The following is a 12,553-nucleotide window of genomic DNA, read 5'->3' as shown; positions in this document are numbered from 1 at the left end:
CAAATGAGTGTGGGCCCAAAACACTGGAAGAAAATTATTCTTCTTTCAGTCTCCCTCTTAGACACCACCAACTATTTTGCTCCACCATCTTGGCCACGTCTTCAGCTGCAGGACCCTTTGGATATCCTCTCGCTGCCTTTCCAGTGTATTTTCTGTCTTTAGGGCATTCCTGAAAATGAGCCTCTTTAGCCAGGTTTTAATGATCTTCTATGATGAAGGTCCTGATGAAAGGTCTTGTCCCAAAAACCCAACTGTTGACTCCTTTCCATAGATGCTACCCGGCCTGCCGAGTTCCTCCAGCATTTTGTGTGTGTGTGTGTTGCTTTGGATTTCCAGAATCTGCAGATTTTCTCATGTTTGTGGTCTTCTGTGACAGATGCTTTTCAGTTTTTGGATATTCACTCCTGAGGTGCTTTGAGACGTTTGCGACAATAAAGGCACGTCATAAATGAAAACTGTTGCTTTGTGAGACGAAACATTATTTGGTGTCCATTTCCAACAAGTCTTTGAATGAACTTGCTCTTTGAATGATTTCTTTGCACTCCACGACCCAAACTGGAATGATCTCCAGGAATGTTGCTTTTTATTGAGACAAAGTTTGTTTCAATTGTGAAGAGCTTTGTTCAATGACAAACTTTAGTTTTGACCAGTTTAGATTATGGATACAGTGCAGCGTTAATACTAACTTACTGCAAAAGTCATTATTGAAATTGCTAATCATTGTTCGCTTTACACAAGAGATGCTCTCCACTTTATAACCAAAGTTCAGTGGTTCTAACAGTCCAAGTTCCGTAAGGGATGTTTTTCACCTGTTGCATTGTGATCCCAGTGCTGGGAGCACAGCAGCTAATTTACGCAGGGTGAGCATTCTGGCGAGTAGCAGGGTCATCGAGGTGCTGAAAAGTAGCTTGCAACCCAGCGCCTGGAGTGACTGAAGGATAGTGTGGCTTTTCCCTGACTGATGAAGCATTCATTCTGGAATCATTCACTGCTCCAATCTTTTGTTCCACTATGGAATCTTTGCCTTATGTTAACAATCATAGGCACCGCGCTCTACTTTCTGCAGTACTCACAGGAACTCCTTGGAATGCCTTCAAGTCTCGCAAGTGCAGAACATGAATGGGCAGAATGGGTATTTCTTGGGGATTCTTCATCTTGCACGCTACCCAAGCTTGCTTTGGTTTTAGTGAAATCATTTGGGCTGGAAGCATTGAAAATGCTGGAAACACACCGCAGTTCAGGCAGTATCAGGAAAGAGGAAAAAGTCAATGCATTATGACTTCTTCAGAACTGAGGTTGTACCTTTCCTGGTGCCAGGTTCGGATGTGCCCTGTAGGCCTCATTGTGTAAAACTACTCACTACTCACCATCTCTTTTGTTGCATTATGACCATAATTCACTGAAGTGAATAGTGAATAGGAAATGACATTACTTGTGTTGGTATCGAACCGTGGCACAATAACAGGAAGCAAAGTTAACATCATTGATGATTGCACTTGATAACAAAGCTAGCCCCAGTGCTGAGAATCAGCTGAACGGTTCATTACTATTGACATAATGGTACCCACATTACTGTATACCTTGCCATGGGCTGTATTTCTTAGGTAGGGTCAATGGGATTCATAATAAATGTGTATATACACTGTATATATGTTATATATCACTAGTCCAGACTTAATAAATAATTTCAGTTTAAATTACTGTCAAGAGAATTTTAATCTAAAGCTTATTATGACTGAATTGTGAATTTATTTGATGCAGCAGTAGATGGTAATAACTGTGTCATTGAAAGGATAATAGCATTGGATTTTATATTGTGTCTGAATATACAAACGTTTGTAGATTAGTAAACTGAATGTTTGCTCTCTAAGGGTCAGCTGGAGTGACTCAGCCTGGTGTTTGGCTACTTATCCAGAATGGCGTCTCCAGCATATTTTGTTTTCAATGGATTTAAATATTTTGAATCAAGAGCATTGTTACTCAGAGTTTGTATTTATAAATGCTTGTGGGAGCTGTCAGTCACGGTGACCTCAGTCTAGCATCATTTTCCTCTCAAGCTTTGAGACACCCATGAAGAATGTGTGCTCTTTGATTATGAATTTGTGCCAAAAAAGCTGGAAATATTGCAGGTGTGAGTTAGGTTTAAAATGAAGATTCTGACTAGTGCGTAGCAAAGTGTTAACCAGTCTTCTAGTGGATTGAATGCCTGCTGACCTTAGTTTCTCTTCAACCCTGTGAAAAGGTGAACATATACTGCAGCAGATGCTTATTACAGCCCACCACTGGATAGAAGCCAGCCAGCACAAGAACTCGGGATGTCTTTGCATCTCCAGGGCAGCAGATATTGGAGAAGTAAGAACCTTTTGAGCAATTGAGATCTAGATTTCTGTGAAGCTCATGGTCTCTGGAATCTAGAATTTTATTATGCTGGGTGTCCCATCCCACACTTCGGGATTGCTGAAGTCCTTTGGCTCTCTGAAGCTGAAATTTATTTTATTTAGTGATAAATAGGCCCTTCCGACACTACGAGCCATACTGCTCCAGCAACCCTCATTAACCTTAAGCTAAACATAGGTCAGTTTACAATGCTCAATTAACTTAGCCGGTATGTCTTTGGACTGTGGGAAGAAACTGAAGCTGCTGGGGAAAACCCACTCAACCAATGAGAAGGATGTTACAGAGAGTCCTTACATAACAGTGCCAGAATTGAACTCGATACAACTGTAATAATGTTCCCACCGTGGTGCCCAGATTTCCACACCTGTGTATTGGTTTCAGGGTACTCCTGTGAATGTGCTGCTTTGGTTGTACTTGACTACCTTGAAAGTTACGTCCCATGTATCAGTCTGGATGCTTCTTGGTCTGTGTCTTTAGGTGAGACAGGCACAAGACATTCCTGCTTTTCATGCCAATTGCAAGTAGAGAAAAGCTTTTTATGTGTTCACTACCTTGGAGTAGCAGTGGAAAATGATGATCAATCATTCAGTAATTATTAGTAAAAGTGTGAGCGTTGGATGAAATGGGCACTGTATTTTAAATTCATTGTTATAAATTCATATTATTATTTCAATGGATTGCACATAATTAGACACTTGGCAAGGACCAATAAAAAGAAGTTGGGTTTAAGTGGAGCAGACTTTGTGGGAGTGGGGAGTTAAGGCTTTGGCTTATTGAGGCTTAGGAGCGGCATAGACCATAGTTAGATTTCTTTTTGTTATTTGTTCTTTCTTTATTTCTTACTGCACATTTAGAGCAGTGGGGATGCCAGACACTAGAATGCTCCTCTTGCAGAATGTGGGAAGTTAAGGAGGCCTCCATTACCCCAGATGACTACACTTGTAAGAAGTGCATCCAGCTGCAGCTTCTAACAGACTGAGTGAAGGAGCTGGAGCTGGAACTGGATGAACTCTGATCATTCGGGAGGCTTAAAGGTTGATAGGGTATACAGCGAAGTAATTACACCTGAAGGTGTGGAACACAGGTAACTGGATGACCATCACGAGGATGGATAGGGGATGTGCAGCCAGTGCAGAGTAACCCTGTGACTGTCCCCTCAGGCACAGGTATACCACTTTGGACTCTGTTGGGTGGGGGTGGGGGTGGGAGGGATGACCTAGCAGAGGAAAGCCACAGCAGTCAGGTCTCTGGCACTGTCTGGCTCTGTGGCTCAGAGGGAAGTGGGGAGAAGAGGCGAGCTGTACAGATAAGGGATTTGTTGGTTAGGGGAATAGTCTGGAGGTTCTGTGGATGAGAATGAGATTCCCAGATAATTTGTTGCTTCCCAGATGCCAGAGTCAGGACACATCAGATCGAGTCCACAGCATTCTTAAGTGGAAGGATGAGCCAGAGGTCATGGTCCACGGCAGTATCAATGACATGGGCAGGAGGAGTGACAAGGTTCTGCAAAGTGAGTTCAGGGAGGTAGGCCCTAAGTTAAAGTTTCAGAGCCTCCAGGGTTGCGAGGTCAGGATTTTAGAGAAATTTGGATGGGTACATGGGTGGGAAAGGTATCCCATTTGGTCCAGGTGCAGGCCAATGGGACTAGGGAGGTTAATGGTTTGACATGGACTAGATGGGCTGAAGGGCTTGTTTCTGTGCTTAATGTTTTATGACTCTGACTCTATTCCGCAAGATGGAAAGATGAGCATGTCTTAAGGAACAGAACATTGTGGACACAATTTTACACCAATATATTCAGTTAGGCTATTTTAGTGCTGCATTATATTGAATCCATTTATGAAATAATGCAATGAAAGCCACATGATATATATTGATCTGTTCTGTTCTGGGAGGCCTCCCTGTCTACTGCCCCCTCACTATTCTCTCCCTTGCCAAAGCAGAGATTATTTCCCACCACAAAACCGCACATCAGCACCATTCTGGCGATTTCCCCCCCCCCACCCCGATTTTCTCAATCACACCATTATTCCATTGCACAACATGTCCTATTGAACTCACTGCCATTGAATCCACCTGGGCTGCATTTGGGAGGCTGTACAGCACAAATCACTGCTGCAGTGAGAGCACATCACAATTTCTGCAGTGTCTTTGCTGCAAGATGCTATTTCAGTCATGCTAAATGTATCATTGGTTGCTGCTACTTGGCACTAAGTGTTGTTGCTTAAAACAGTCCTTTGTGATTCGTAAATGAGTAAATATTATATCATTGAATAATCTTGATTTCTATTTGGTGTCTGCTCACTGCACCATCGTATGCTCTCCTTTACATTTTGTGAGGAAAATTGCCTTTTGAAGTGTATTTGTGTTTAATTGATGGGAATGAAAAGTCATTATTTGTAAGTGTGGGTGGTTCTGAGTCCTTGCCAAAAGTGTATTACTTACATATTAGTTTGGACTGGCACATGGAAAATATCTGCAAATGAGCTATCTGTCTCCAATTCAAGTAATTGAATCATGTGTGCCTTCTATAGATTTATTTCTCAATTGTGCAGCACCAAGATGGATGACTTAAAAAGCAATTAGAGTACTTATTTACTTTATTCACTTATCCTTCTCATATTCAGATTTGTTTTAGCAAATATTCCTTTTAATTGTTTTAAACAATCTAGTCAAATGGGATTAAGCAGTTGATTATTCAGTGTTTCAAATTAAGAAGAAAGCAAGTCCAGCAAATTACTTCAGTTTTATTTTTCTGGGACTATGCTTTCCAGTCTAAAACATTAATGCAATATAGACCCGATTGAATTGAATTAATAAATATATGGTGTGAATTTATATTGTGAAATATTGTGCTGGACTGTGCCTCACACCTCCCATTGGATTCGTGTTAGATCCCTATTGTAGTACTTGGTGTTTTTGTCCACACATTTCCCTGTGTCATTGAGGTCTTGTTGCTGCAGTTGTTCCATGTTCTGTGACACAGTTTTGAGCAACACCGACTGCTTCTGACAGTTTCAGAGGTGTCTAGGAACTCAAAAAAAAGTTTCAAATTACTTCCATAAACATGACACACACAGTGAATTCCGGATAATTCGGACACATCGAAACCAGTACATTTTGGTCCAGTTAAGCAGCTGGCCCAACTAACTGAAGTTTCATGGAAATAGCTAAAAAGGTATATTAAAGACAAACTACCATTTAACTGAGTAACACATTATGTATTTAAGTGAAATACAGAACAGCTTAGAACACTACCAATACTACTGCAGTACTATAAAACTGTGTATTAGTTCCTTAAGTTACCGACGGAGGAATTTATCCAGCGTACTCTGCCGTATTCTTTTGATTGACTGATGATGAACAAAATCAGTGCAGATGTAGTACAGATGGACTGTCTTCATACAATGCTTCTGACGTTTGTATCCTCCAAATCTGTATTTGCATTGTAACATTCAAGATGATTGTTGTTATCTTCAAATTCTTCATGGGTCCTAACTTGATGAAGTAGTAACATTGTTTCATTTTCAATCCTGGCATCTCCAGGCTTCAATACTTGAAACCACAATGAGCAAAACAGTTCTGAATTGTCTTACTGCTTATTTCTTGCCAAATACCAGTGACAAAAGATCCCTGCTTTTCGAACTGAAACACAAACAACTGATGCTATTTTAAAAACTGTTCTCTTTAGGCACGGTGTAGTGTCTAACGCCCACACAAGTGCATGCAACTGACACTAGTTTTTTGTCTTTAACAATTATCCCAAATAAGAGGCTCTCAAGTCACCAATAGCCCAATCAAGAGGAATCCACTGTACTTTAATTTAATATCAACAGGACACCCCACTCAGCTTTACTTCCTCTTCCATGCAGGCCAATGACCCAACAGAAATGAATGTGCTTACTGACACTTAATTCCCCAGTTCAATGCCTTGTGGAACACCCATAGCCTTCGGGCTGCAACCAGGATTGGACCAACCGGAACTGGAGTGGGAGGTTGGATTGGACCAACCGGAATTGGAGTGGGAGGTCAGATTGGACCAACCAGGATTGGAGTGGGAGGTTGGATTGGACCAACCAGGACTGGAGTGGGAGGTCGGATTGGACCAACCGGGACTGGAGTGGGAGGTTGGATTGGACCAACCAGGATCAGACTGGGAGGTCGGATATGTCCCAATCAGGATGGGAATGGGAGGTCAGATATGTACCAATATGGTTTGTGTTCTTGTGCTGCAGTGTGCAGACATGGTGTAAAGAATCCATCATCATGTGATGAAATCACTTTTATCCATTTGCACAATCTGTCCCATTGAACTTGACGCCTGATTAATGCCTTCCTTTGTTTAGAAATAATGGAATCAATGAAAGACTGCACCCAACAGGATGGACAAACAACCAATGTGCAAAAGACAACAAACTGCAAATACAAAAGCAACAAATGTCGAGAACAGGAGGTGGAGAGTCCTTGAAAGTGAGTTCAGGTTGTGGGAACAGTGATGGCATGAGTGAAGTTATCCCCTCTGGTTCAAGAGCCTGATGGTTGAAGGGTAGTAACTGTTCCTTAACCTGGTGGTGTGAGTCCTAAGGCATACTTCCTGATGACAATAGTGAGAAGAGATCACGGCCTGGGTGGTGGGGTCCTTGATGATGGATGCTGCTTTCCTGCAACAGTGCTCCATGTAGATGTGCTCATCGATGGGGAGGGTTTTACCCATGATGGACTGGGCCATATCCATTACTTTTTTTAGGATTTTCCATTCAAGGCCATTATTTCCATACCAGGCTATGATGCAGCCAGTTGATATACTTTCTGCCACACATCTATAGAAATTAGTCAAAGTTTTAGATGTCATAAGCCGGCTGGAGCTGTAGTGGCATCAGCACCTGACTTCAGAGCGAAGGCTTCTGAGTTCGAATCCAGCCGGCTCCCTTGCACACTTTCCATCCGTGCTGGGTTGAGCGTCGAGCTAGCAAATTGGCCTTGTAAAAATAAGAAAGCCTGCTAAAAAAAAATGCCGTCATGACTGCATTCCAATGACTTCACCTGGAGTTAAGGGCTGTTTTCTTCTTCTTTAGATGTCATGCTGAATCTTTGCAAACTTCTAAGGAAATGGACATGCTAATGTGTTTTCTTTATAATGACACATGCTAGGCCCAGGACGGATCCTCTGAAATAATAAAACTGAGGAAATCTTCATCTCTGATCCATTAATGTGGACTGTCTTGTGCACCTCTGGTTTCCTCCTCCTGAAGTCAATATTCAGTTCCTTGGTCTTGCTGACATTGACTGAGATGTTGTTGTGACCCCACTCAGCCAGATTTTCAAACTCTGATTCAATATGCTGATTCATCACTATATTTGATTTGGACAACGACAATGGTGATTTAGCAAACTTAAAGATGGTATTGAGGCTGTGCTTAGCCTAACAGTCATAAGTGTAAAACAAGTAAAGCACACAGCTTTGCGGTGTACCTGTGCTGATGGGAGATTGTGGAGGAGATGTTGCCAATCTGAACAGAGGAAATCAACAATCCAAAATTGCACAAGGATGTATTGAGGCCAATGCCTTGAAGCTTATTGATTAGTTTTGAGGGGAAGATGGTATTGAATGCCAAGCTATAAAGAGCATCCTGATGTATGCATCTCTGCTGTCTAGATGTTCCAGGGTTGAATGAGGAGCCAATGAAAAGGTATCTGCTGTTAATGCTGGAAAATGTGAGGTGCTACATTTTGGTAGGACTAATCAAAATAGGACATACATGGTAAATGGTAGGGCATTGAAGAATGCTGTAGAACAGATAATAATGGTGCATAGTTCCCTGAAGGTGGAATCTCATGTGGATAGGGTGGTGAAGAAAGCTTTTGGTATGTTGGCCTTTATTAATCAGAGCATTGAGTATAGGAGTTGGGATGTAATGTTGAAATTGTATAACATAGAACATAGAATAGTACAGCACAGTACAGGCCCTTCGGCCTACAATGTTGTGCCGACCCTCAAACCCTGCCTCCCATATAAGCCCCCAACTTAAATTCCTCCATATACCTGTCCAGTTAGTCTCTTAAACTTCACTAGTGTATCTGCCTCCACCACTGACTCAGGCAGTGCATTCCATGCACCAACCACTCTCTGAGTAAAAAACCTTCCTCTAATATCCCCCTTGAACTTCCACCCCTTACCTTAAAGCCATGTCCTCTTGTATTGAGCAGTGGTTCCCTGGGGAAGAGGCGCTGGCTATCGACTCTATCTATTCCTCTTATTATCTTGTACACCTCTATCATGTCTCCTCTCATCCTCCTTCTCTCCAAAGAGTAAAGCCCTAGCTCCCTTAATCTCTGATCATAATCCATACTCTCTAAACCAGGCAGCATCCTGGAAAATCTCCTCTGTACCCTTTCCAATGCTTCCACATTCTTCCTATAGTGAGGCAACCAGCACTGGACACAGTACTCCAAGTGTGGCCTACCAGAATTTTATAGAGCTGCATCGTTACATCGCGACTCTTAAACTCTATCCCTCGACTCATGAAAGCTAACACCCCATAAGCTTTCTTAACTACCCTATCCACCTGTGAGGCAACTTTCAGGGATCTGTGGACATGTACCCCGAGATCCTCTGCTCCTCCACACTACCAAGTATCCTGCCATTTACTTTGTACTCTGCCTTGGAGTTTGTCCTTCCAAAGTGTACCACCTCACACTTCTCTGGGTTGAACTCCATCTGCCACTTCTCAGCCCACTTCTGCATCCTATTAATGTCTCTCTGCAATCTTTGGCAATCCTCTACACTATCTATAACACCACCAACCTTTGTGTCGTCTGCAAACTTGCCAACCCAGCCTTCTACCCCCACATCCAGGTCATTAATAAAAATCACGAAAAGTAGAGGTCCCAGAACAGGCATTGGTATAAGGCATTGGTAAGGCCAAATTTGGAGTATTGTGTACAGTTCTGGTCACTGAATTATAGGAAAGATGTCAATAAAATTGAGAGAGTACAGAGGAGGTTTACTAAAATGTTGCCTGGGTTTCATCTCCTAAGTTACAGAGAAAGGTTGAAAAAGTTAGGCCTTTATTCTTTGGAGCGTAGAAGGTTGAAGGGGGGACTTGATAGAGGTGTTTAAAATCATGAGGAGGATTGATAGAGTTGACGTGGATAGGCTTTTTCCATTGAGAGTGGGGGAGATTCAAACAAGAGGACATGAGTTGAGAGTTAAAGGGCAAAAGTTTAGGGGTAACATGAGGGGGACCTTTTTTACTCAGAGAGTGGTAGCTGTGTAGAACGAGCTTCCAGCAGAAGTGGTTGAGGCAGGTTCGATGTTGTCGTTTAAAGTTAAACTGGACAGCTATATGGACAGGAAAGGAATGGAGGGTTATGGGCCAAGTGCAGGTCAGTGGGACTAGGTGAGAGTAGGAGTTCGGCTCGGACTAGAAGGGCCAAGATGGCCTGTTTCCATGATGTAATTGTTATATGGACCTGCTGTGACGGTAGGGAAATCGGAGCAGATCCAAGTCGCTTCTCAGACAGGAGTTGATATGTTTCATCAACAATGTCTCATAGCACTTCATCACAGTGGATGTAAGTGCTGCTGGATGATAGTCATTGAGGTAGGTTATCACCTTCTTCTTGGGCATTGGTACAATTGAAGGCTGATTGAAGCAGGTGGGTATTTCAGACTACCAAAGTGAGAGCTTAAAGATTTCAGTGAACATGCCAGCCAGTTGAGAATCAGAATCAGGTTTAATATCACCGGCGTGTGCCAAGAAATTTGTTGTTTTGTGGCAACAGTACATTGTAATACATAGTAATAAAAGCTATAAATTACAATAAAAAGTTTACATAAAATAACAAGGGAGGAAACAATAATGAGAATGTGTTCACAGGTTCATTGTCCAATCAAAAATCAGATGGTGGAGGGGAAGAAGCTGTTCCTGAAATGTTGAGTGTGTGTCTTCAGGCTCCTGTACCACCTCCTTAGATTTAGGCCTCTACTTCTTTAGAAGTTTGCGAAGGTGACATCTAAAACTTTGATCAGCACAGGTCTTTCATACTCAGCCAGGTACCCCATCGAAGCCAGATGGTTTCTATGGGTTCAATTCCTGAAAGATGCCTTCATATCAGCCTCAGAGACAGAAATCACAGGGTCATCCAGGGCTGTGGGAGTTTGTGAAGATTCTGGGAGCGAAGCCTTGTTGCCACCTCTGTCACTTGGTTTCACTTTGTAAGGGTAAAGGCATTCAAGCCCTTCCGCAGCTGTGGAGCATCCTTCAGTGATTAAAATTTGGTGTGCAGTTGCCACTTTACCAATGAGATGGCTTTCCAGGGATCACACCTGGGCCTCTTGTATCTTCTTCCCCGGACCTGAGTGCCACTGAGCTGGCCCTCAGCAGACTGGGGATCTCGTGGTTCATCCAGAGCTTCTGGTTGGGGAAACACTGAATGATTTTTGTGGGGGCACGCTCATCTTCAACTGTTTTAGTAATATCGGTGACAACCATGGGGCATTCATTCAGATCCACAGATGAGTCCTTGAACATGGCCCAGTCCACTGACTCGAAGGAATCCTGTGGCTGTGACTACCTCTTTGTTGTCCTTATCTCTGGAGCTTTGCTCTTTAGCCTCTGCCTGTATCAGACATCCCACCTCTCCCAGAAGTTCCGGGAGTCTCCCATATATTGATAGCGGCTCCCTGACGCCTGCAAATTATATACAATATCCCGGAAATCGATTTTTTTTTGAGAGAGAGCGAGAGGAGGAGAGAGAAAGAGAGAGAGCGAGTGACAGACATAGCGAGAGAGTGACAGAGAGGGCATCCTGATTGGTCTCCCTTTGTGCTAAGTAGTTCCAGCAGTTTTCTCTGTGGGCGGGCTTTACAGTTGACCGCTCTCTCTGTTTCATTGTCCATTAGTTCAGTTTAGTGTCCTGCAGCGCCATGGCAGAGTGTTCCAAAAAAAGGAAATCTAAAACGTACTTCACCCCAGACTACACTAAAGTGTACCCCTGCCTAATAGGGGTCAAAAATAAGGACAGTGTTACTCGCTGCACTGTTTGCAACAGTGACTTTCCTATTGCCCATGGTGGGTTAAATGATGTAAAAGACATGTTGAGGTGAGTCCTGGATTATGTCTCAACTAACCCTGAAGGACTGGTGCCAAACTACAAAAGTTTGCCAGTTGATGAGTTCTGGGGGAAGCTGTCCAAAGTAAAATCTGTGAGCACAGGGCAGTTGAGATTCAAAGAGCTCTGCCAGTTGATTTTGGTGCTGCCAAATTCTAATTTTGATGTAAAAAGGGCATTCAGCATGATGCGTCACATTAAGACAGAATTCAGAAGTCAGCTGTCTCACAAAACACTTGTGAAGCTGATGTCTTGCAAAATTAATGAATTCATTGACACAGACTGCTATGAGGTTGAGACCTCCCTGAAATGAGTTTTTGCAGGGTGGGATGTCTGCTGTATGGAGGTTGGAGAAGGACAACTAAGTGATCAGTTTTCTTGAAGTGCAGTCTAGGCAAGGAATGGTATGTATTCCTAATTGTAGTATAGTAGTGGTCAAGTGTGTCAGAAACCCAGGCACTGCAGGTTATATGCTGGTGATAGTTGGGCAGGGATGACTTCAAACAAGCCTGATTGAATTCCCTGATGATGATTTCAAATGCGCTGGGGTGGGCTGTTTCTTGTTTGGTGATGGTGCATGAATCTCGAGTGCCTGATTAACATCACCTTTTGTCGGTATGTAAACCGTGGTTCACAGTTCATTGAAAGTGGCTTAACAAATGGATAAAATGGGGAAGAAGATGGATGGCATACTTTCTTTCATTGATAGGGACGTTGAGCATGAGAGTCAGGAAGTCGTGCAACAGATGAATAAAACCTGAGTTAGACGACACTAGGAGTATTGTGTGCAGTTCTAGTTGCCCCGTTACAGAGTGTGGAGCGGGTGCAGAAGAGGTTTACCAGGATGCTGTGTGGATTAGCAGGTATGAGCTATAAGGAAAGGTTGAACAAACTCGGGTTGTTCTCCCTAGAGAATCAGAAGCTATGGGGTGACCACATAGAGCTTTTCAAAATTATGAGATGCATAAATAGGGCAGACAGCCAGAATCTTTTTCTCAGGGTAGAATTGTCAAACACAAGAGGATGTGCTTTTATGCTCAAT

At 42.8% G+C, this 12,553-nt stretch overlaps 1 protein-coding gene across 3 annotated transcripts in view; it reads left to right on the top strand.

The window, feature by feature from the left end:
• The window catches only part of gareml (GRB2 associated, regulator of MAPK1-like), a 165,503-nt gene that overhangs the window by 58,743 nt on the left and 94,207 nt on the right, over positions 1 to 12,553 (top strand). Inside the window, exon 2 of one of the 3 annotated variants that reach the window (XM_063036032.1) lies at positions 6,744 to 6,867. The exons of the other annotated variants lie outside the window; for them this stretch is intronic. Within the exon in view, the coding sequence (XP_062892102.1) occupies positions 6,780 to 6,867 (88 nt within the window). The 5' untranslated portion in view covers positions 6,744 to 6,779. The remainder of the gene's footprint in view (positions 1 to 6,743; positions 6,868 to 12,553) is intronic. 3 annotated transcript variants of the gene reach the window in all.

The sequence above is a fragment of the Mobula hypostoma genome, chromosome 2, assembly GCF_963921235.1.
Source record: "Mobula hypostoma chromosome 2, sMobHyp1.1, whole genome shotgun sequence".
NCBI lineage: Eukaryota > Metazoa > Chordata > Chondrichthyes > Myliobatiformes > Myliobatidae > Mobula > Mobula hypostoma.
The sequence above is the reverse complement of the archived record's forward strand: the minus strand, read 5'-3'. Positions and strand labels throughout refer to the sequence as shown.